General features: G+C 39.0%; 1 protein-coding gene across 6 annotated transcripts in view; it reads right to left on the minus strand.

Moving 5' to 3' along the window:
* Nucleotides 1-23605, minus strand: part of NTM (neurotrimin) — a 943472-nt gene that overhangs the window by 509654 nt on the left and 410213 nt on the right. The window contains exon 1 of one of the 6 annotated variants that reach the window (XM_078058756.1): nucleotides 16574-16646. The exons of the other annotated variants lie outside the window; for them this stretch is intronic. Within the exon in view, the coding sequence (XP_077914882.1) occupies nucleotides 16574-16631 (58 nt within the window). The 5' untranslated portion in view covers nucleotides 16632-16646. Of the gene's footprint in view, nucleotides 1-16573; nucleotides 16647-23605 lie in introns of those variants that run through there. 6 annotated transcript variants of the gene reach the window in all.

The raw sequence follows: 23605 nt of genomic DNA on the forward strand, positions 1-23605 counted from the left end.
GGGCTCTGAGAGTCACTGCTGGGAAAGAAATGTGAATGAGTTACTGTTCTTCCACTGGGAGTTTTGTTCTATTATTGACAATAAGAAAATGACATGAAATATCTCTGCTAAAAGTCATAAAATGAGAAGTGCCTTAAGGAAGGAAGGACATGTATTTACACTTATTTTAATCATTTGCTGTGTTCCAGGTGCAATCATAAGTATCGGTATCCTTGAAAGGGAATTGGAAGTTCTATAGTAGTGTAGAGTAAACTTTTAAAGAGTTAAGGAGTAAAGTTCTATTTGTCTGAGTCCAAATCCAAATGCAAATCTGATCATTACAAACCATGTTCTTTCCATGTTTTGGAGTTCACACACACACACACCAACATATGAATATTCAGTAAAAAGAGATCAAAGAAGGCTTCTTGTGGGAGAAGGTATTTACACTGAGCTTTGTTAAGGTTGCGCAGAATTTTGGTAAGTGAATAAAGGAGGAGGGACACCAGTTGGAAGGAAGAACCAGAGGAAAAGCAAAGAGAGGAAATCACAGTTATGCTCATGTGATAACAAACATCCAGATTGATTAGAGGGGGAGGGCTGTCATTGATCCCATGTTTATTCTGTGTTGGGTGCTGAGGATATAAAGACAAATAAGATGGCCAAGGTGGCCCCAGCCTTATAAAAGCAGATATTGTAATACAAAGATATGCACGATGTTGTGAAAGTACAGAGAAGGGAATGGCTTACACTGCCAAGTTGGGTGAAAGAAGACTTTGCAGAGAACATAATCCTCACAGTGAGTTTGGAAGATGATGAAGCAATTGTCAAGGTGGAGAAGACGGAGTGAGGTTGTGTGGATGGGGGGGCGGGGTGATAATCTGGGCAGAGAAAACAACATAATCAAATTCAGAGGCATCACGCAGTGCTGCATGTTCAGGAAATGACTAGATGTCCAGTGCATGCAGAGAAAGAAGGCAAGGGCTTGAGGTGGACAGAGCGTGTGCACGGAAAATACTGAGTGTTCAGCTCATGAGTTTGGCCTAATGACCTTCACTCATGCCTGAAGAAAGAATTTGGACTTAACTTTTCTAGCATAAAGGTATCATTAATGGCTTCTGGATAGGGAGTGTGTCAGGGTCAGAGCTGTGCTTGGGAAGATTAACGTAGCAGAGATATGAAGAGTAGAGACAGAAGGGACAGAGATTAATTAGTTGGTTGTTCTGATAGTTCAAGTGAGAAGTGATGACATAATAAACTCGAGTGGAGGTGGTGGAGATGGAAAGGAGAGGTGTGAAGTTTTAAAGTTAGAATCAACAGATCAATAGACCTGAGAGACAGATTTTATGTAGGGACCAGGGAGAGAGAGCTGGTGATACTCCTTAAGCAATTATAAATGCGGAATTGGATTTTGAGATAGGAGTCAAGGCTAGAGACAGATTTAGGCTTCATTCCCACAGAGGTGATAATTGGACAGTGGGAGGTGATAAGAACACCAAGGAAGAGAGTATAGAGAAGGAAAGAAAATAAAAGAGCCAGGGATCAAACCCTGGAGAAAACTTTGCTTGGAAAGTAAAGAAAGGCAGAGTGGCCAAGCAGGGGACAGAGAACAAGTGGTCCCGGAGACAGGGGAAGGCCAGGAAGGCCAGCTTCACAGAGAGGAGCAGTAGATGGCCTGAGTGAAATGTTGCAGAAGTGAGTAGGATGAATTGAGATTCAGCCAGTTTATTTGATGATTAGTAAGTTGGTGATAAACTTGAAGAGAATAGTTGGAAAAGAGTATAATGAGGAGAAAACAAGTGGCAAAGTATGAAGTAGCCTGTGGACGACAGTATCCACCAAGTGCACTGTGTACCCTTGCAAAGTTTGTGAGTAAGAGGGGGAAAATACCCCACCAAATGAAGCCCAACCCCTGCCAGCCAGAGCAGGGAAAGTGATTTAAATTTGTCTTATTTGCTGCTTTGCAAATTTATGGTAATTGGAAACTCAAGATACCGGGTAAATCAAGTGTTAGAATGATTTGCACAGGTCAGTGATTGGTGCCCTTCCTGGCCAGGCCAGAGCTGGGTCTGCCTCTGCCCCAGTGCTCCCACCCCAGTGGGCAGCACATCAGACTCTCAAAAACAGCAAAGGATATTGCACAACAGAATGATAAACCTCAATCAATAATCTTACGAGCAATTTATAAAGTGGGGGAAATAACACTGTTTTTGTTTCCTCCTGTCTTTTCTCCCATCCTCGGGCTATTAGTTAGCCAGATGAAGTGCAGAGAGGAAGGAAGCAGGGCACTTACACTGCACAGGAAACCAGCCACTTCTTCCCGAACTCCAGACACATACGGACAATTGACAATTGATCAGTAGATCAAGAGCAGAGCCCCACAGGATGCAAGGGGGAGTTGCTCATTAGTGCACCCTCATGGCCCAGGCCCCCACCCTACACTTGAGCAGCAGTGTCAGCACACTGCTGTGACATGGAGGCCTCCAGCACACTCATTCGTACCCTCCAACTGAAGGCACCCCACACCTGGTGGGTGCAGGGATGAAGGCTACATGGGGGCTCATGAATTCTGAGGGAGAATAACCAGCAACAGATAAAACTCCAAGTAGCTGAAACGCTGTTTTCATGCAAATGGCCACAAATGAAAAGAGACAGGGCTGGGAAGGAGGGAAAGAAACAAGGAAAAGCTGAATTAATTCTAAATGGGAGATTTTTTCTGAGCGGCATTAGCCACTGTTGAAGAAAATGAATGGGCTTTCTCTCCACATTTATTAAATTTCTATGATTCTCTAATTTAGGAGCCCTTTATTTTCAATGGAAAGACTGAGACTCTGGTGCATTTCAAATGAGAGGATCTCTGTTACCTATTTATCATAATGCTCACAATGATTCCTTGAGAGAAGGGCGGGGGAGGGGGAGAGGAGGAGAGCCTTCCTTGAGGGAGAAACACAAGATGTAGCAGGAGGTCTGTGTGGGCTGCGCAGGACAGGATGTGTGGACTTGGATCTGGGAGGATGTGTCCAGCTCCAATTCACACAAAGGGAGGGAGAGAAAGTCAAAAGAGAGTGTCATGGAAAGAGCACTGGATCTGTAGGAAGGAGGCCTTATTCTAGTGCCACCTTTCATTGGCTATGTCATCTAACTTTGTTTTCCCCATTTATGATATTGCATTATAAATAGTCCACCTCCCTTCTGTATTGTGAGAATAAAATGGGATAAAAACATAAAAAGTAAGAATAGCTCTATATAAATACAAGATGCTAATATGCTTGAAAGAGGAAAAGAATGCCTGTTGGTAAGGATATTTTTAAAAAAACGGAATGACTCCATCCTAGTGCAAAACTGCCAGAACACAATCTCTATGGGGGTACTGAGGCTTTAGTGGGGAGAAATCCATTGCTCTGAGGTTATGGCAGGAGTGAACAAGGAGGAGAAGGAGAGGGTGCCCTACATTCAGTTGCAGGTCTGTTCCCTGGCTCAGAGAGGACCTAGACCTCTTAGCTGGGTACTTTGCTCACCTGCTGTGGCAACTCTTAATATGCACTTGAACCAAATTAGCTGCGCTATTCAGAAGGACAAATACATTCTACCTGTATCTGCCATGTCCGGACTTAAAAATTTCAACTTGAGAAAAAGTCATTCCTCTCTCTACTTTTTTTTTTTTTTTCTCCTTGACTTGGTAAAAGTAGTTCACATGAATTGCAGTGGATTTGATTTGACGCAGAGGTGACTCACTGGTTGTTGTGTAAGAGTGCTAATCTTCCCCCAACCACTTCGGAATTCTTTAATTCCTCTGACACATTAATTCTAACCCCAGCATAGAATGCCCCAACATCCCCGAGAATCCCAGAACAGAAATTATAGCAATTTCCTATAACTGGAATCAAATTCCAAGGTTGGAGAGCATGGGCCACGTCCTGCCATTAATTCAAACATCCATGTGAAAGATTATGGTGGGCAGCTGTGATTCCATTAAAGGGGGCAATTTCAACTCCATTTCCTTGATAAACAGACACAAGCTCGCCCCTAAATTGGGCTTGATAGATTTGATTAGGGTAGAGTTTTTGGAGGTTGTGGTTTCTGCACGAAAATTGCTGTTTGATGTACAAGGCCAAATTGCACTTGAAATCTCCTTGCATCCATAGAGCGGGGAGAAGGAAGAGGATAGAACACCTAGCCAATTGCTATCATCCAAGCAGCAGGGGAGTCAAGCTGTTGTATTCAAAATATCTGTTAGGTATGCAGCCAGTGTGTGCTGCAGAAAACATGCCACGCTCAGGGGAACCTATGATTAAAAGCAGTAAAACCAAATGTTATTGAAACAAAGCAAAATGTACCCATCCAATTTCTTTAGCCCACATGAATCTTTTGCAGGGAGAAGGAATGGTATGTAGCCTCCTTTGGGGACACCTGTGGGCCATGTTTCAGAATTCCCACTGAGAACCTGGGAACCAGGGAAGGATAGAAGTTGAAGCTCATAGCTTTAAAGCACATTCTCCCAGCACAAACACAGAAGGATGGGTTAAATGGCAGTCTAGCTTGCTTGGTTTGTCTTCAATAAATGAGAAACACTACTTCTTTAGGTCAGCTCCACCAGATAAGGCACCGGAGATTGTAATTCCTTCCACAAACACTGTTCTGAAATTCTAAAAGTCAGAAACCCTTCCTGTTGGTAAATCCTTTTGTTTCTTCAGTGTAAGCACTCACAGGAGCACCTGAATTCCTTTGCTGTTGCCTGCTTTGCCTGGCCTGGTGCCAAGTGAACAGGAATTAAGCTTTATTGAGGACTTAGAATGTGCCAAGATCCATGCTAGGTACTTTGTGTACATCACCTCCACTAAATCCACACATAACCTTGGAGGTGACTACTGTTTCCCCATTCTCAAATAAAGGTAGTAAGTTTCATAGAAGTTTAAAAAATGGCCAAGTTTTTTTTAAGATTTTATTTTTATTTATTTGAGAGAGAGAGAAATAGCAAGAGAGAGCATGAGCAGTGGGGGAGAGGGAGAAGCAGACCCTACCCCTGCCTCCCCCCACACACACACTGAGAAGGGAGCCTGACATGTGGCTAGATTCCAGGACTCTGGTATCGTGACCTGAGCTGAAGGCAGGTGCTTAACCAACTGAACCACCCAGGCGCCCCAATGGCCAAGATCGTCTAAGTGGTAAGAGGTAGACTAGGCTGTAAGCTAAAATCACCTCAAACCAGGGTCCAAATTCATCCATTATAGGGGACTGCTGCTGTAGTTGACATGAAGGACCCTAGTGGGGAAAGAGGATGCACCAAGTCAGTAGTACCAGAATGGTTCCAATCCTTGACAGAAGGATCAGAGCTTGAAGGATAAAGTCAGTATAAAGACTGAGAGAGGATGAAAACAATACATATTTTAAATTGCTGGAATTTAGCATTATATAAAGCAATCACCAAATCAGCCTCCATTAAAGAAAAAAAAAATGATTGGCAAGTGCCTGTTGAAAAGCTTCTGGTGTTAGAGCTACGTTAGAAAATGGAGAAAGGACTCCTGGTGACACAGGGGCTCCATGTACCCTCTGCCACTTGCAAAAGTGTTCTGTACTGTATACTTTGGGAATTGGACAAACCTAGAAATTCATTAAACATCATCTTCTTGAATATGTCAATAGGTTTTAATGGAACCACTATGGTACCCCAAAGCACGGCTATTCAAGATTCCAGGTCCCATCCATATGTCTCATTTTAAAGCATTGCTTTTTTTTTTTTTTTTAATCCTATAGTACTGTCTCCACATATCAGTGTGCCCAACCCAGATGTTTAATAGAATCTACTCCAACCATAATTTTGAAACTTTGCTGTGGTGTTCCCCATCCTCCTGAACCTTCACTCATCTACCTATTCAAACAAAGCTCTCAGAAGGGACTTTCTGTATGGATCAAATACTTTATTAAGAATATCAGAATATACTTTGCCAACCTAGCAACTGAGCCAAACTCATACTGATTCTCTATTCCTTTTTCCCTCCCTCTTCATAGGTATGTTCCTGTGCCCATCTCAGAGAAGGAGTGACAATCCACTTGGAACTACTGCTTTGATCAGCTGTCACTAGATTCACAACTCCAGAACCTATCTCTCCACCCCTGGCACACACAGACAGAAAGTGAGTCTCCACTGAGCCAAGATGTAACAGGCTGGTCTCCAAACCTGAAGATCTGGCTTCATAGCCAATAATTGCCACTCCCTTTTTTCCGACCTTGCCTTCTTAATGAATTCTATCTTATATATAGCCCATATACCTGAAGATGTAGAATACATACAATACATGAAGTCTTTTTGGATCTGATTTGTATATCTATAATGTTCCTTCTCAATGTAAGGGGCAAAGATGCTCATAGCCCATGTCAGACAATTATTGACATAGTCACTGGAGCCATGCCACTGCTCTGTGCAGAGTATAACACCACAGCCTGACTCGGTGCATCAGCATGGGGCAATTTGAAGGATACTCTCCATTAAGAGTCATATGGGATGTTAGTCATGATTGGGTTCAGCTTGGGGTTGGGATGGAGTATAGTGTATGTCTTTCGAGATGAATATTCTTTTTTTTTTTTTTTTAATTTATTTATTTGACAGAGAGAGAGAGACACAGTGAGAGAGGAAACACAAGCAGGGGGAGTGGGGAAGGGAGAAGCAGGCTTCCCGCGGAGCGGAGAGCCTGATGCAGGGCTCGATCCCAGGACCCCGGGACCATGACCTGAGCCGAAGGCAGACGCTCAATGACTGAGCCACCCAGGCACCCTGAGATGAATATTCTTAATAGATTATAAAGGGTGTGAGGTATTGGCAATTTTCTCTCTGCTCTTTTTACTGTTTTAGAATTTTAATCAACAATTAATTGAACAAATATTTGCAACAGGGCTAATTTCAGTGAACTTATGGTTGATTAAAATAGACATGAATTCTGTTCTCATTGAACTTAATGGTCTAGTAGGGGAGAGATCATTGAACAAGTAGTTAGAAGTTCATTGGGTATTACCATCTGCTTCCTGAAAGCATCTGAAAAACCCAAGGCAGGTGCAAGTACAGATGGTCATTTCCCATCTACAGGGAAGAGGATTGCAGACACCCTGAATGACCCATAATAGTATTTCAAAATCCATAAAGTCATGAAGATCTATCCACATTATATCTGATATTCACACATTAGTAGAAAAGGACAATGAGTACAAACCGTTTTATGGATGCAGATCAATAGGCCTTACACTGTTTGATGTCAAATAACAAAGGAGGTTTATTGTCTCTCTCTCTAAAAGTTGAAAACCCTTAAAATCAGCACCAACCGTAGTACTTAGCACATAGTAAGTTCTCATTAAACAATTGTTAAGCAAATCTATTGAAAGATTGCTATCTGCTCTCAAGTAATCAGGCTTTGGACTCATCATTCTTGCCAGCTCTATTACCTTGCCCTTCTTATGGTGGAAGCTAGGCTATAGGAGGGCAAATGTGATGAAGTGTTTGGAAGAGCCTCCCTCTCCTTCCTGCATTTAGATGCTGTTCCCCCAGCAGAGACGTGAAAGGAAATTGAACTGCTATGTAGGTCCTTGGAGATCTCCATGATAACAACAGCAACTGGGAAGTGGGATAGAGAAATGCAAGGAGAACCTGAAGGCTGCAGCCTGTACATCCACATGAATCATCAAGATGAGGATCACCAGGACCATTTTATAGCAAATCTTCAGTTAATTTATTTAACCCTGCTGCCCATTATTACTACCCTTTTCTTGTTTAGGTCTTGTATCAATATGCTTGGCTAATTTTTTTCTGCCCAGCTGCCAACCTTGGGCAGGAGAACATCTGGTGTATCCCCAAAGGGCATTAGCCCATTAAGAAAGGCAAATTGATTCTTAAAAATTTCATAAATCAGCAGTCAAATGAAAAATGTCATTTTAAATTACAAACACAACCAAGCTGAATGTGTGGCTGCTATCGTGCACAATTGGAATTATTTATGATTGTTTAATATTTGTTGGGGGGACATTGTAATTTTAATTATGTGATACAAGGTGAGGTAATTATTTACTGGTGCTGACATGAAATTGCCAATAATTACTTAATATCTGTTGGAAATTATTCAACAGTTTTTAATTAGTGGTACATACTAAAGTGATTGTTATTTTCCAGTGAATATAAAAATCCATCCATGAGAAAAACACCTGGGACTTACATTAGTAATTGTTCTAAAATACATTATTGATTTATACACATTATCATACTGTGTTAGTACTTCTCAGTATTTGAGGGTTTCTTGCCTACATCAGCAAAAGAACAAAAAAGTAAGCAATGACTAACTCTCATAGTAGGCCATTAACTAAAGGAAAGGCATCCATTTGAACAAGTCCCATTTGCCTCATATACTCAGATTCTGGGATAAACAAATATGTTGCCATAGGGATACATAAATGCTATTTGTCCACTGCATCTCTTCCTTTCAACTGTAAATTCCTTGAGGGCAGGAACCAGTCTCTTTATTTAAAGCTTACTGTGTCATGTCCTCCCTTACAGGATCACATTTACAGTAAATGTTCTATAAAGATGTGTGGATGAAGATGTGGAGCAGAGATAGTTGTTCATCTGTACAAAATTCCTTTTACTATTTTGTTGATATTCTTTTGCTCATCCTTGCAAACTACAAAGAAAAAAATGAAAAAATGATCTCACACTCTTCTAATAAATGGTCTTAAGTCATTTACTTGGTGTAAAGATTACTCAGGAACACCATTACTTACTAAACACATTATTCTGAATCTTTTTTTATGTAAAAAGCATTTAATTAGAATTACATTATTAGAGCCTGTTAAGTAGTTCCTTAGTTATTCATTAAACAATGAAGTGCTTTATCAAGAGAAAACAAAAGGAAGAAAGATATATCTATTTAATCATTTGCTAAATATTTTTGTTGACTTGCTAAAGATCATTTCCAACTATTTGTAACTGTAATAAATTCAACTCCTCTTACACTGACTTGTTAATGCCACCCTGTCTAAAAGGAAGGGAGACAAGGACTCATCCTCCCCATAAGACAAGACACAATGCAGACAATGGGCCATGTATTCCAGTGGGGGGCGAGTATTACCAAGCCTTTCCTCCTGGGGTTCTAGCTAACTCCAGCTCCAAGCTCTCGCCTCACCCAATGATGCCAGTCATCCCACATCACTTATAAGCTCCTGTGTCTCTCAGCCCCAAATGCACCCTCTATGTTCTGCCTTGTGATGCAGAGGCTATGATTCTACAAACTACATTTCTTCTGTGCCAGTTGGCTTCGTGTTAGGTTTCTCAGCAGGGTCATAAACAAAGGATGGAAGACAGAAAAGGGGAAGGGGACTTGCTCCTTCCTGTTGGCTTGCTCTTCCTGTCAGCACTGCTTCAGCAATGGCCCTTCACCCAGAAGAATAAGAAGTACTTCCAAGAACAGCTGGTTCTGTTTCCAGCTTCTTTCCATGGTCCCCGACCCAGCTCATTGTTCCCTGTCATGGGAACCAGCATGAGCAATGGCAATGCCGCCTCCCAGAGGATAGCTACCAGCTCTGCCTGGTCCCTCCAACATGATCCTGAGATACAGAAGCAGCCAGATGGGACCTCTCCTTGGAAGGCTGGCCCCAGATCTGCAGGCCTTTTTAAATTTTTCCTACAGGTCTTAAAACTTCCAGTTTCTGACAATCCTAACTTCTTCTCCATGTTCTGCTAGCCCTGGCAGGGCTTCAGTCTTTTCTTCTGTCCTTTTCGTCTTCCCACACCTTGTTGCTCAATTCCCTATATTAGATGATCTCTGGTGAAATAATTAGTGTGGGTTATGTTTTCTTGCCCAGCACTGATTGTAGCACCTCTCTACACAAGTGCTGGTTCATGACCTTGGCTCATGATGTCCTCTCAGCCTGAAATACTTTTTCCCCTTCCTCACATGTGGAATGTCTGATCAACTCTCATGATGCACGTCAGGTATCACCTATTCCAAAAATGTCACCCTTTCACACGAGGCTGCACATCCCCTCTCTAAATTCCCAGAGCACCCTGTGCATTCTTGTGACTGTGACCATTGTTTTATCACTGCAATATTTTTATGGCTCTGCATCACTGTCAGTCACCCCCCCCGCCCCGCAGCAGTGTCACAACACGGGTCACTGCCCCTCCCACACCTCAGACCATACCCCGTGTACAGAAGAAATATCACAAGTGTCTGCTATTTGCCCTGAACTAATGTGCACCAGCACCACACTGGCCTAAATGTGAACTGAACTCCTAAGAACATCCTAAGCCTCTGCACTGGTGGAACCATGTTTCTCATCTGGACAATACCAGATGGACATGTCTTTGCTGTATTCTGACAGAGCAGTGTTTTGCTATAAAAAAGAATCATAAAAAAGGAGGATAAAAGACAGCTTTGAGGGCGCCTGGGTGGCTCAGTTGGTTAAGCGACTGCCTTCGGCTCAGGTCATGATCCTGGAGTCCCTGGATCGAGTCCCGCATCGGGCTCCCTGCTCGGCAGGGAGCCTGCTTCTCCCTCTGACCCTCCCCCCTCTCATGTGCTCTCTCTCTCTCATTCTCTCTGTCTCAAATAAATAAATAAAAAATCTTTAAAAAAAAAAAAAAAAAAAAAAAAAAAAAAAAAAAAAGACAGCTTTGAGGTGACCTGGTATCATTTCTTCCAGTTATTTATTAAGCATTTGATCTTATACCAATAGTCTATCTAAAGATAGTCCTAAAACACCACTATTCCTTTCTTAAGTGATGCTAACAAAGTATCTGATAACTATATCTACCACTTAGTGAGCATACACTATGAGTACCTGGACACTGCACTAGCTTATTAAATTCCAACAATGATCCTATGAGGAAGAAATTATCATCCTATTTTGCACATGAATAAAACAGTAATGCTGAGAGTGTGGGACTAGGGTGAGGTGAGTGAGCAAAATTTAAGGGGGTGACAAGAAACTCAATAATCAACACACCTATGTTATTATATTTTAAAAAATCAAAATAAATAAAATAATTGATAAACAAATATGAAAATTTTAAATAAAGAGTCCAATATGGTGGCGCTGCTGACTGTTTCTGTTGCTTATGCAAGGTGGCACATCCACTAAGACATGGAGCTGAAATGCAAATTCAGGTTCCCTTAACTCCAAACCCTCAACTATCCACCACTTACTACATGGTTGGGGGACCATAACATGCATCTTTAGAGGGCATTACCAACTCTAGCTTTCTGAGCTGAGTTTTTTATTTAATGTAGTGCCATCCAGGTAGGGGCTTTCAAAGAACACAAATCTTTTTCATGTATCATAGAGAACTTGATTTCTCTAAATTCTATGCTAACTGTGGTTTTGGATGTCATGCATTCTAGGGCTAAAAGATGCAGTTTTGACAATATATGTACTACTTATTTATTCATGCATGAATTCATTCATTCATTTAGCTAATAGTCACTTAGTACCTACTTTGTATTCAATCTATTGCCATTCCTTATTCAAGTACTTGTGGAATTCAGTAAATGGATTGGTTAAAAATTAGCAAGGAGTGAAATTCTGTCTTCCTTAGGATAATTCCCAAGGAATAAAATAGTAAATTATGTATGAGACATAAAGACAGAATACTTGTGTCGTAGTTTATTAATTTATAACAGACATCATGAAGATCTGGTGACTTCTTTAGCTAATGGCTATTGTGAATATATTACCTGAAATCTGTAACTCTGAGTATCACTAAGCTAAAGGATTATCCCTTTTCCTCCGTCCCCTTACTGTAAAGTGGTCCATAACAAAATAATGACTGGTTTGTACCTAAATGTCAGTGTGATTACCTACAGGGCAGATGCAGATATGTAGTGATCCTCCCAAGCCAGAGTTGCAAAAGAGACCCAGGATACTGGTGGTGATACTGGGGAGGCAGCAGCCGCTGCACATGCCATCACGCTTCACACCTACACCTCCTTCTTCCCTTCCTGACAGTCAGCATCCACTTGCCTGGAGAGTTCAGTGGTCTGAGGAAATTCCACCCAGCAAATATTTGTAGATGGTTATCCTGTCTGTCCCACAGTCACAACTCAGACAAATGATAAATATTGAGGTCTTTTAATCTTATCTCCCAAGTCAATCCCTCCAGCCTTCTAATCATTCTTATTGCTCTCTGGCAAGAACCTTCACATTTGTCTACCTCTCTGATACAGAAATGATGGAAAGCAGAGCCCAACAGAGCAGCTGGTAGGTAAACCTTGACCTCAGCCCACGTTCTGATGCTCAGACCAATGCAAGGGCCACAAAACTGCATCTCTGCTCCAGGAAACTTCTGCCAGGATCTCTTCCTAGAACACCAATTGTCATTAAAAAAAGAATGGAAGCATGGAACATGATGTATAAGGGTCACGTAAAACAGCGATTTAAACTAGTCTAAAAGAAGATTCTGCCCTGGGCTTGCAAAATCCAGCCCTTTATAGAGCATTGTAAGGTGCTGTACAGCCTCAAATCAGACTGACCCAGGATGGAAAGAGACATGTTATGGTTTTGATAAATTGTTTAATATCTTTGGCTACTCAATTTTTAAATCTGAAAAATGGAGGTAATCCTTCTTATTTCTTAGGTTGCTTCACGTTAAAAGAGATAACATAGCAAAGCATTAGGCACAGCATCTGGCATTCCTTTATTTAGCCATTAATCAATATACATTGAGTCCCTAGTGTGTGCCAGATATTAGGTGCTGGGGTTAGAGTCCAAAAAAAGACCGAGATAACCATTCATTTCATGAAGTTCATCACATTCTTAACATAGTTATTATCATCATTATCTTTAATAATACTATCTAAAGAAGTGGCAGCAGCCAAACAGTGGAAGCATTACAATTATTACTAGTATCAAAACCATCCCACAAATACAGCAGGCTCCATATGAACCTCTCAGTCTATAGTCATAGGTAGCTCTCAGTGCTCAGCAATTTTTGTGATGGAGATGGAAAATGAAAGTACTGAAAAGTCCTTCTAAGCAAGTTGGCAATTCTCACCAAGGAGAGGTCCCAGGGCCTTCCTTTTAATGGGACTCCCTCCACTCAACTTCCAGATGTACATTTGTCTAACTGCACTCTGGGGAATCCAATCCAGACTATTCCATTTTACAGTAGAGATAAGTGCTAGTAAGAGAAATTAAGCAATTTAACGAAAGTAAATACAAATCTTTCTACAAGTGTGTACCTACTAAACAGATATTTGATGAGATCTGCAGAAAACAAACCATTTTTATAGCCTAATCTTTCTTCTTACATTTCAAGTCAGCTGCCTTAATGCTTACTCTTTTTAACTTGAAAAGAAAATGAAACCAATACCAATTTAAAGAGTAAGGGCCACAGATGGTATTTCAGAAAGAGCAGCGTGAAGATGGCATGTCCGTTTGTCATGGATGTCTTATCTGCAACCTTTATGGCCTCACATGTCATAAGAAGCAGCAAAGATGCTAATGACAGCTGGAGGTGGTGGTCAGAGAGAGGGAACTTTGTATAAAGAGTGGTGGTTGGGAGATCAAGTGAGGCTAGATTATCATGGGACTCAAACAACCAAGTGTACAGTTAGAACTTGGGCTTGAAATGATGTCAACTTAATCCAATGGGGCAGGGTTGGTGACCCACCATCAGAAATAAGCCAGGGCCAAAAAAAAAACAGGGCCTAGAGGATCAGAAATCCAAGAGAACATACTGTGATCAGAGGACTCTGTAGGCAGAGGGGCAGACCTCAAGACCAGGACTTGAACTCATATGAGGGCACAAAGTAGCTGCATTACCCTCCATGACATTCTCTGTTTGTTGATTTCTTTTTTTGTTTATGTGTTTGTTTTTTGCTAGGATGCTGAGTATGGTTAAACCCTTTTCACTGCATTAAAATGTCATTTTTTTCTAAAAGGATTTGAATGTTATTTATAACAGAAAGGATCAAGGTAAGGGGGATTAGTCATGCTCCAAATACAGACAGCTGGGTCCCTTTTCTTCCCATAACAACTATTAGGTACCAATAATAAATAGCCTATTAGGTGCCAGGCACTCGTTCTACATACATTAACTTTAAGCCCTTGAGATAGACATTGGTGTTTCTATTTTTAGATGAGTAACCTGAGGCTCGGTGAGATTAAATAACTTGCCTCAAATTACACAACCAATTAAACTTGGATCTCCACTTCAATCTCTGGCTCCAAACTCATATTTGGCAATGTTTCACCTTCTAAAGTTCTCTTCACTTAATACTTCCACTCATGCAGTTACTCACTGATGCATTCATTCCTTCCCTCATCCAACAAATATTTCTCAAGTGCAGTACACCTTCTGCATTCAATGCTGTATATAGAATTCAGGTTGTCTTTGCAAAAGTCATCTAGGCTGTTGGAAGTCCGGGTAGTGGTCACTCTTCAAGGGGTGGGTAATGACTGCAAAATAGTGTCAGATGGATTCATATATGTTGCAATGTTGTGTTGCTTGACCTTGATGCTATTTACAATACATGTGTTCAATTTGGGAAATTTATGAAGTTGTTTACTTATGATATGTAGACTTTTCTATATGTACACATCTATGTGTGTATATGCACAAATACACACAAATGACACTTACTAGAAGTATAAACACACCCATATACAAGTAAACAAGCTAAAAAGATACTGTCCTTGGCTTTAGAAAATTCATATCATACTGAATAAAAGATAATAGCTCTTCCTTTTCCAGAATAACTGAAAGTACTCTCTTCATATTGATGTTGGGCATTGTTTACATTTTTATATACTTTCCTACTACTTTGCTCTGTGACATTATTATATACCTACATAAAGTAAATAGGATGAAGCTCGCCTTGATTTCCTCTTCCTTGTTAAAATAGTTGTGCAAAAATCATTGGACTTGGGAGAGAAAGCCTTGGTTTTATTGTTGTTCTTTACCAATTTGTAAATTTAGGCATTGCACTAAACACTTTGAACCTGTTTTCACACAGTAACACCCACAACACAGGGTGATTTCAAGGATCAAATGTGCTTGGTAAACTTTAAAGAGCTACTACTAATTAGCAGTTGTTGCTGCTGCTTCTGCTGCTTGAATTCTGGGTTTAATAGAGATGGCTCCAAAGAGATTTCTGAACGATTAAAACATACTTGGTAAAATGGTGACCTGAATGCTCTTTTTCTAGCTTTATTTCTGACTTTCATCTGCTTCTCTCGAGCCGCATGTCTGAGACCAAAGAGCAGTCTGAATCAAGCAACTCTGTTGGAATTACTATAAAGAAAATTTCTGTAGGACTCGCTCTCCCATCCTATAAGCTGAAAAAGAACTAGAAATTACTTTCAGAGAATCTTCATCCAAACCAGAAAGTGGTGGACCTTGGGATAAGCCTATCTCACAGCAGTCTGTGGGATCCTAGATGAGAGATCAATTTCTCAACATCTGCCGGTTTGAATGGCCTAGTTCTCCCAGCACCTCAAGAAGCCTAGAAGGAGGTAAACAGACAGGCTGAGTCTGCTTTGCTCCTGAGGCCAAGAAGGTAACAGGAAGTGGGATGTGGAGGGAGGGCTTTACTATTTCTATTCCACTGATCCCCAGCAGGAGAGACTACTTCACTTCCCACTACCTATCTAGTAATTTCTCAATGTGACCAGAATCCCAATTTATTGACAAATAAAAATATGTATTTGAGGGGGACAAGCAGTTAGAGAATCAGAATCTGTCAAAACAAAGCAAGCACATACTCAACAAAATACAACCTTCGAGGATGACAAAACAAATTATAAAAATATATATATATGTAGAGAGAGAGAGAGAAAGATTCAAAAAGATTCAAATGCAGCACATAAGTATTTCTACAATAAAAACATTTGCATAATTAATAAACCCAAAATTTTATAGTTGAATGGAAAGAGAAAACGCCACTGTTGAGACCCAAATTAGTTGCCTGGAATGTCAGGGGCAGAGTATTAGCTCAAAGCACACATTAAAAGGATAAAGAGATGATAATCATTAGAGTAAACATAGGAGTTTAATATATAAATAAACAATTGTTTAATATGGGGGAAACAACTTAGAAGAGAGATGCACAATCTGAGCAAATAACAGAAGAAAATTTGGGGGAACAGAGGATAGACCTGAGTGTGAATATTAAATGGGTTTCTTCTGTTCCAGGCTAGACTGATAAGTAAAACACACACCTCAACATATTGTAATAAAATTCCAGAATTCTATACAAATACATAATCTTATAAACTCCTACATAGAAAGAACAAGTGGTTTACAGAAGAAAAAGAATCAGCCTGGCATTGAACTCATCAGCAACCTAGGAAGCTGGAAGACAATGACATAACATCCCAGATGACTGAGAGAAATGACTGCAGTATTCGAATCCTATGCTCAGTCAGGATTTCATTCACCTGTCAGAGCAAAAGAAAGATATGGAGACTAGGCAATAATTCAGAAACAGCTTCATGCATATAGCCCATCTGAAGGAAATACTCAAGAACAACTCAGAGCAAAGAAGGGATGAGGCAGAATAGAGGCTTCAAGGTGGGGAGGACAAGAGAAGGAAAACAGAGATGAAAAATGAGCACTTGCCTGTGTTTCTCCCAAAGTGGATAAGGAGAGCTTGCCCAAGAACATATTTAAAACACATCCTTGTAAAGGAAGGCATGCACTTAAAAAGAAATGATAAAAATTGTCCAGAATGCTGCATTCAAAACCTAGAACTTCCGGGGGGGGAGGGAGAAAGTGGGAGAAGTAAGCCTAAAAATACCAAAGATTTGATGTGAGGTAATGGGGAGGAGGAAGAAAAGCTTTTCATTTCTAACTGGGGAGGGTTCAAAGATTGGAATTGGTAGAAAAACAGAGAATTTTTGTAGATGAAAGTCAATCTTAATGGGGAGATTATACAGTTGACCCTTGAACAACACAGGTTTGAACTGCTTGGGTCCACTTACGGGTGGATTTTTTTACAGTACAGCACTGTGAATTTATTTTCTTTCCCTTATGACTTTCTTAATAAAATTTTCTTTTCTCTAGCTTACTTTGTTGTAAGAATACAGTATAGTATACATATAGCATACAAAATATATGTGTTAATCAACTATTTAGGTTATCAGTAAGGCTTCTGGTCAACAGTCATTAAGTTTTTGGGGAGTCATAATTTATATGTTGGGATCCCTAACCCTTGTGTTGTTCAAGGGTCAACTGTATTTTACACTGTTTTCAAATAATAGGGAAAATATGTCAAATAATAGGCAAAAATATGTCTGATTGTGTCAGCAGAAAAGAATATAAGCATTAATAATATAGAATGAAATCTCTAAAAAAAAAAAAACCAAAGTGGGGAACCATAGAATGAAGAGTGATTAAGATGTAATAGATATCAATCTATACATACTATACAACATACAGTCAATTATATAAAATAAAATTATCCAAAACCTACACAAAACTATCCAAATTCAAGAACTTGAAAAAAATAGTTATAATAGGGGGGCACCTGGGTGGCTCATGTGGTTAAGCATCTGCCTTTGGCTCAGGTCATGATCCCAGGGTCCTGGGATCAAGCCCCACATTGGGCTCCTTGCTCAGCAGAAAGCCTGCTTCTCCCTCTCCTTCTGCCTGCTGCTCCCCCTGCTCATGAGCTCTCTCTCTCTGTCAAATGGAATAAATAAATATCTTTTAAAAAAATAGTTATAATAAGAAACAGTAATGCAACTTTCTTAGAATTTGGCATCTTTAGTGAACAAAAAACAATGATAAGAAGATAGAAGAACTTAAGAATACAGTCAATAAAACTGGCATCAGATGTAACCTTTCATTATTATATGCTATATTTAGATAGTATTAATTTATGTATATTCAAGGGATAGTTTAAATTTTTTTCTTTCCCTGGAGTACAAAGAAACTTAAATAAATTTTAAAAATTAAAGATTTTATAGGCAATGTTTTCTGACCAAAATTCCTTAAATTAAAAATAAATAATAAATGCATGTTGCAAAATATTTACTTAGAAAATAAGAAATATATCCCAGATCATTTTTGGGTCAGAAAAGGGAATTAGAAGTTATCAAAGAAGAAAATTAAATTAAAATACTTCATATCAAGTCTATGGAACACAAGGAAAAATTTATTATATCCTTAATTGTCTTTATTACTAATTAAGGTGATGAAAAATGGATAAACTAAATACTCATCTTAAGAAATTACAGAAAGAACAACAAAACAACAAACAAACCTAGAAAGACGGGTTTAACACCGAGGCAATCAAGAATTAATTAAAATCAAACAAACAAATACAAAAGAGAAGGGAAAAATTCCAAAACCCAGTTCATTGAAGAGTCTTTTGTGAGTCTGATTAAGAAGAAAACAGAAAACAAATACAGATACAATTAGGAGAGAAGATAAGAAGAAAAGAGAAAAACAAATACTGACTCTATACAGATTAAAATATTTTAAGAACTACTACCTGAAACTCAATGGCAACAGCAAAATGCAAATTTACAAAAATTTATCTTAGAAGTAGAAACTCCAGAGGGGCCTGGGTGGCTCACTCAGTTAAGCGTCTCACTCTTGATTTTGGCTCAGGTCATGATCTCAGAGTCCTGGGATCGAGCTGCACATTGGGCTCTGCGCTCAGCGTGGAGTCTGCTTGTCCCTCTCCCTCTGCTCCTCCCTTCTCTCTCTCTCTTTCAAATAAGTAAATAAATATAATCTTAAAAAAAAAGTAGAAACCCTAGACAAATCAAACATCTGTCCTGTCTGTCTGTCTATCTATCTAACTATCTATCTATCTATCTATCTATCTATCTATCTATCTATCTATCTATCTAAGAGAGAGAGTGAGCAGGTGGGGGTAGGGACAGAGGGAGAGAGCAGGTTTCATGCCTAGCATGGACCCCCATGACCTGAGCTGAAATCAAGAGTCGGATCATAAACTGATTGAGCCATCCAGGTGCCCCATATCTGCTGTTTTTAATGGGAATTTGGACCAGATTGGTTCACAGTTGAGGTTTAACTAACCTTTAAATTCCAATGATATTTGAAATATTCTGGGCCGTAGAAAAAATAAAGCTTTCAAATTTGTTTTATAAATCCGGTATTACATGAACAGGAAGACCTAATAAAATACTATAAATCAATTTCATTCTTATATATCAACACAAATACCTCATTAAAATGTTAATATCAGAATTGATCAATTAACTATAAGAAAGGATTGCTTTATTCCAGGTGTGGGGGAACTCTATGTAAAATTGAAATAGTGTCTCCTGGGTGGCTCAGTCAGTTAAACTCCTGACTCTTGATTTCAGCTCAGGTCATGATCTCAGGGTTGTGTGACTGAGCCCTGCACTGAGCCCCGTGACTGGCTCTGGTCTAGGTGTGAAACCTGCTTAAGATTCTCTCTCTCCCTATTCCTCTGCTCCCCCCAAATAAAAATAAAATATAAAGTCATCTTTAAAACTGAAATAGAATCAAGAGATTACCATAAATTAGAATTCAGGATCTTTAAAAAATAATCTCTCTGTCTTAACGAGTATGGATTCTGTGATAATCAGAGATTTGGTTTTAGCTATCAAAGACAAAGACAATAAAGTACAGATTTAGTAATGTTATTGTTCACACAATGACATATATATGGTTGTTTACAGAAACCCAGAGTTTATATAATTCTATTTATATAATTCCTTCTCATTAAAAAGAACACATAGGGGTACCTGGATGGCTCAGTGGGTTAAGCATCTGACTCTGGATTTTGGCTCAGGTCATGATCTCAGGGATGTGAGATCGAGCCCTGTGTGGGGTTCTGCACTCGGCTGGGGTGGTCTGCTTGGGATTCCCTCTCTCCCTCTCCCTCTGCCCCTCCCCTCCCTACCCCTGTGCTTTCTCTCTCTCTTTCTCATAAACAAATAATTGTTTAAAAAATAAAAATAACACATAACAAAGTTCAGTCTATTGGCAGTATGCATTAAACTTGCCTTTAACTCAATGGACAGGAATAGCATATGGCCAACAGACTGTACTCTATGAATGTCTCTTCAGTCTTGTATCTGAACTCTATCGCTAACCAGTGTTGATGATGAAATAACCTCCTGCAGGTGCAATCTCTAATTTAAATGTTATCAATTGGACCTGGTGTTTTAAGTTATCTTTTCATATTTAAATAACATGATAAGTCTAAAAAAATCAATCTTGTCTTTGCATGTTTCAAGGCTCTTTAAGAGTGTTTTACTTGTTTTGTTAAAAATTCCCTACAGTGCTTATTACTATTTCTTGATCTTGTTGGTATCTTGGGGGGTCCTCAGTCATCATCTAGGATATTAAATAATGCTGAATAAAATTGCTAACTTCCTCCAGTCGCTTTTTGATTGTAGCCATGTTTACTCTCAAGAAGAATCTGAACCTGAATGTCTCAGCATCACTTTTACAAAAATTGCAAATGCTACATTTGCAAGACATTCATGAGCACAGATATGTTAAAACATATGTAACCCCAATGCACAGGTGAAGTTTTCAACTGACCTTATAGCTTACTCATCTTGGCAAGTGCATCAGGATGCAGTGTGTCTAAAAGATAGATAGTCCCCAGTGTTAACACTGAGTTCCTTTGATGGACAAGGAGGTCAGCTGTAAGACTTGTCTTAAAATTTTTCAAGCTAAAGCCATTTTATACACGTTGTGTAAAACTTAGAGGTCTTAACCAAACACGTGCTTAAGTAGTTTAGGAGACAGAAAGCTCTTCCCTGAAGAAAATGCTGGCTCTACCTGAAAGAAATCCTGCTGTCCCCACCTGTTCTAAAGTGCAATAGCCTTCTGTCTGTCTCCTCAGCTTTCACAGCAGAATGACATCTTCCTTCCCATCTGGTGTGGAAAGCATATGGCCATCACAGCAACATAGGATGCCCGCACTACAGGTACTTGTTAGAGAATTCAGTCATTCGTTGTCTGATCCCTGGCCTCAACCAGAGGCTCGCCTAATATAGTTGAAATTCACAGAAAACTGTTTAATAAGCATATGAACTACTTTTTTTCTTTAATTTTCTCCTATGCTACTACGACTGTATTAAGTTACATGATCAGAAAGCAATGCCTTAACCTTGTGTCCCAAATTGACCATCTTTATCAGGTGTTCATCTTAGTACCACCTCCGCTGCCTTCTTGGGCACAAGGACAGTGTCTTTGTGCAGAGTTGCTGACTTTTTAAAAATTCTCTTGACAATGCCATTTACCTCATTACCAAAATTTCATTGACCCCATAATAAATTCTGTCTTGAGTTCTGCTCCAGGAACACATTTTCTATCAGAAAATCGGCATCCTTTCTTTCAGTGGAAAAGGATAATTAAGTAATAAGACATAATTTCTTTGTTAGCCTTAGTTGCCAGAGGCTCAATTGTAAAATTAGCTTTCCTGGGTATCTGGATGAATCAACTGTCTCATTTTTGAGCCTATTTCTGGTCTGTTTTTATCTCCCTCTCATTTCACACTATATTTCACTTGTTAAAATTCTTGGTTTTTGCTTCTTATCTAGCATTTGGCTCACCCCATTTCAGGTGCTCTCAGTCTATAAGTGGTTGGCTTGCCTGGACCCCACCTGTCGCTGCCCACACTCTTATATAACAAGACGAGAAGACTGCTCAGATCAGGTCCAGCAAGCAATTGAAGAAAATTGTAAATCTTGATTCCAATGCAAAGGCTGATCATCTGCAGTTTTTGTTTTTATTTTTAATGATGAATTCAGTATGTCTTTGGATAAAGAAAATCTACATATGTATATATACAGTAAGGAAGAGTTAAAGGACTAGTTTTTGGAGGTCCTGATTATATTTTGTAGAGCTGACCAGGTTGCTTGCAGAGTACTTATACAAGGTTACTGCATATGCAATAAAGTGGGAAAAATAATCTTTTAATTAGTTCATTTTAATGAAAATATTAATAAATGAATTTGAAGAGAGAATTTGGAAAATACAGAAAGACCAAAAAGATAAATTTTAAACCATTTGTAAACTCACTTTTAAATCAACTTTAATTAGATACATTTTGCATATGATAAGATGGGACCATTTAAAGTGCACAGTTCAGTGAGTTTTGACAATTATATGCACTCATGTAACTACCACCACAGTCAAGCTTTGGAACATTTCTACAACCTCCCCAAATTAGCTCCTATCTTTTCCCAGTGTATGTCACCAACTCTTTCTCACTTTCCCTCTGACCCTGATGCCAGGCAACTCAGCTTTCCTTTTTCTCATTATAGCTTAGTTTTGCCCATTCTAGAACTTCATATGATTTGAATTATATAATGCATTGTCTTTTATGTCTAGCTCCTTTGGTATGGGATAATGTTTTTTTAGGATCCATACCTTCTGTTTGATGTATCAATGTTTTCTTGCCATTACTCAATGGAATTCCAACTTGTGGCTATAATACAAATGTTTTATCCATTCACTTTCTGATGGATATTTAGATTATTACCAGTTTGGGGCTATTATGAATAAAGCTGCTCTGAACTTTTGTGTGCAAGTCTTTGTGTGGACACATATCTATTTATCTTAGGTAAATGCTTAGAGATTGATAGGGCATATATTAAATATTTGTTTAATTTATGAGAAACTATCAAATTGTTTTCTGAAGTGACTATACAATTTTACATTCTTCCTGTCAATATACAAGAGTCCTACCTATTCAAACATCATCATTAACATGTTATTTTTCAATCCATTAAAATTACATCCTTTCTAGAAGGTGGGAAGTGGTACTCACTGTGATTTTAATTTGCATTTGCTTGATGACTTGCTTGGTGTTGAATATCTTTTCATGGGACTTTTCATTGGCATTTCATAAATCTTCTTTTGTGAAGGATTTGTTTAAACATTTTGCCCCTTAAATAAATTGAGTTATTTGACCTCTTACTATTGAGGTGTAAGATTGGTTTATAGATTATGGATACAAGTCATTTGTTATATACATGCACGAAGAATATTTTCGTCTAATTTGTGGTTTGCCTGCCATTGTCTTACAAAGAGTAAAATATTTCAATTTGATGAGGTTCAATTTAATACTTTTTCCCTTTTGACTTGTACTTTCTGTTCCAGATCTAGGGAATATTTACGTATCCCAAGGTCACAAATATTTCCTCCTATTTTTTCCTAGAAATGTTATAGTTTCTGCTCTTACATTTAGATTTATGATTCATTTTGAGTTAAGTTTTGTGCATGATATAAGGTATGAATGGATTTTTTTCCATTTGGATATCTAGTTTATTTAGTACCATACATTGAAAAGGCATCCTCTTCCCCCACTTAATTTCCATGATATCTTTGTTGAAAATCAACTGATTTTCAATGCAAATCAAAAGCACAATGAGATATTGCCTCACACCTATCAGAATGGTTGTTATAAAAAACAAGAGATAATACATGCTAGTGAGAATGTGGAGAAAAGGGAACCCTTGTGCAATCTTGATGTTGGTACAGCCACTATGGAAAATGGAGGTTCCTCAAAAACTTAAAGATATAACTATCATATGATCCAGTAATCCCACTTTTCAGTATCTATCCAAAGGAGATGAAATCACTGTCTTGAATAAATACCTGCACTTCCATATTCATTGTAACATTACTCAC

The sequence above is a fragment of the Halichoerus grypus genome, chromosome 11 (genome assembly GCF_964656455.1).
Source record: "Halichoerus grypus chromosome 11, mHalGry1.hap1.1, whole genome shotgun sequence".
Taxonomy (NCBI): domain Eukaryota; kingdom Metazoa; phylum Chordata; class Mammalia; order Carnivora; family Phocidae; genus Halichoerus; species Halichoerus grypus.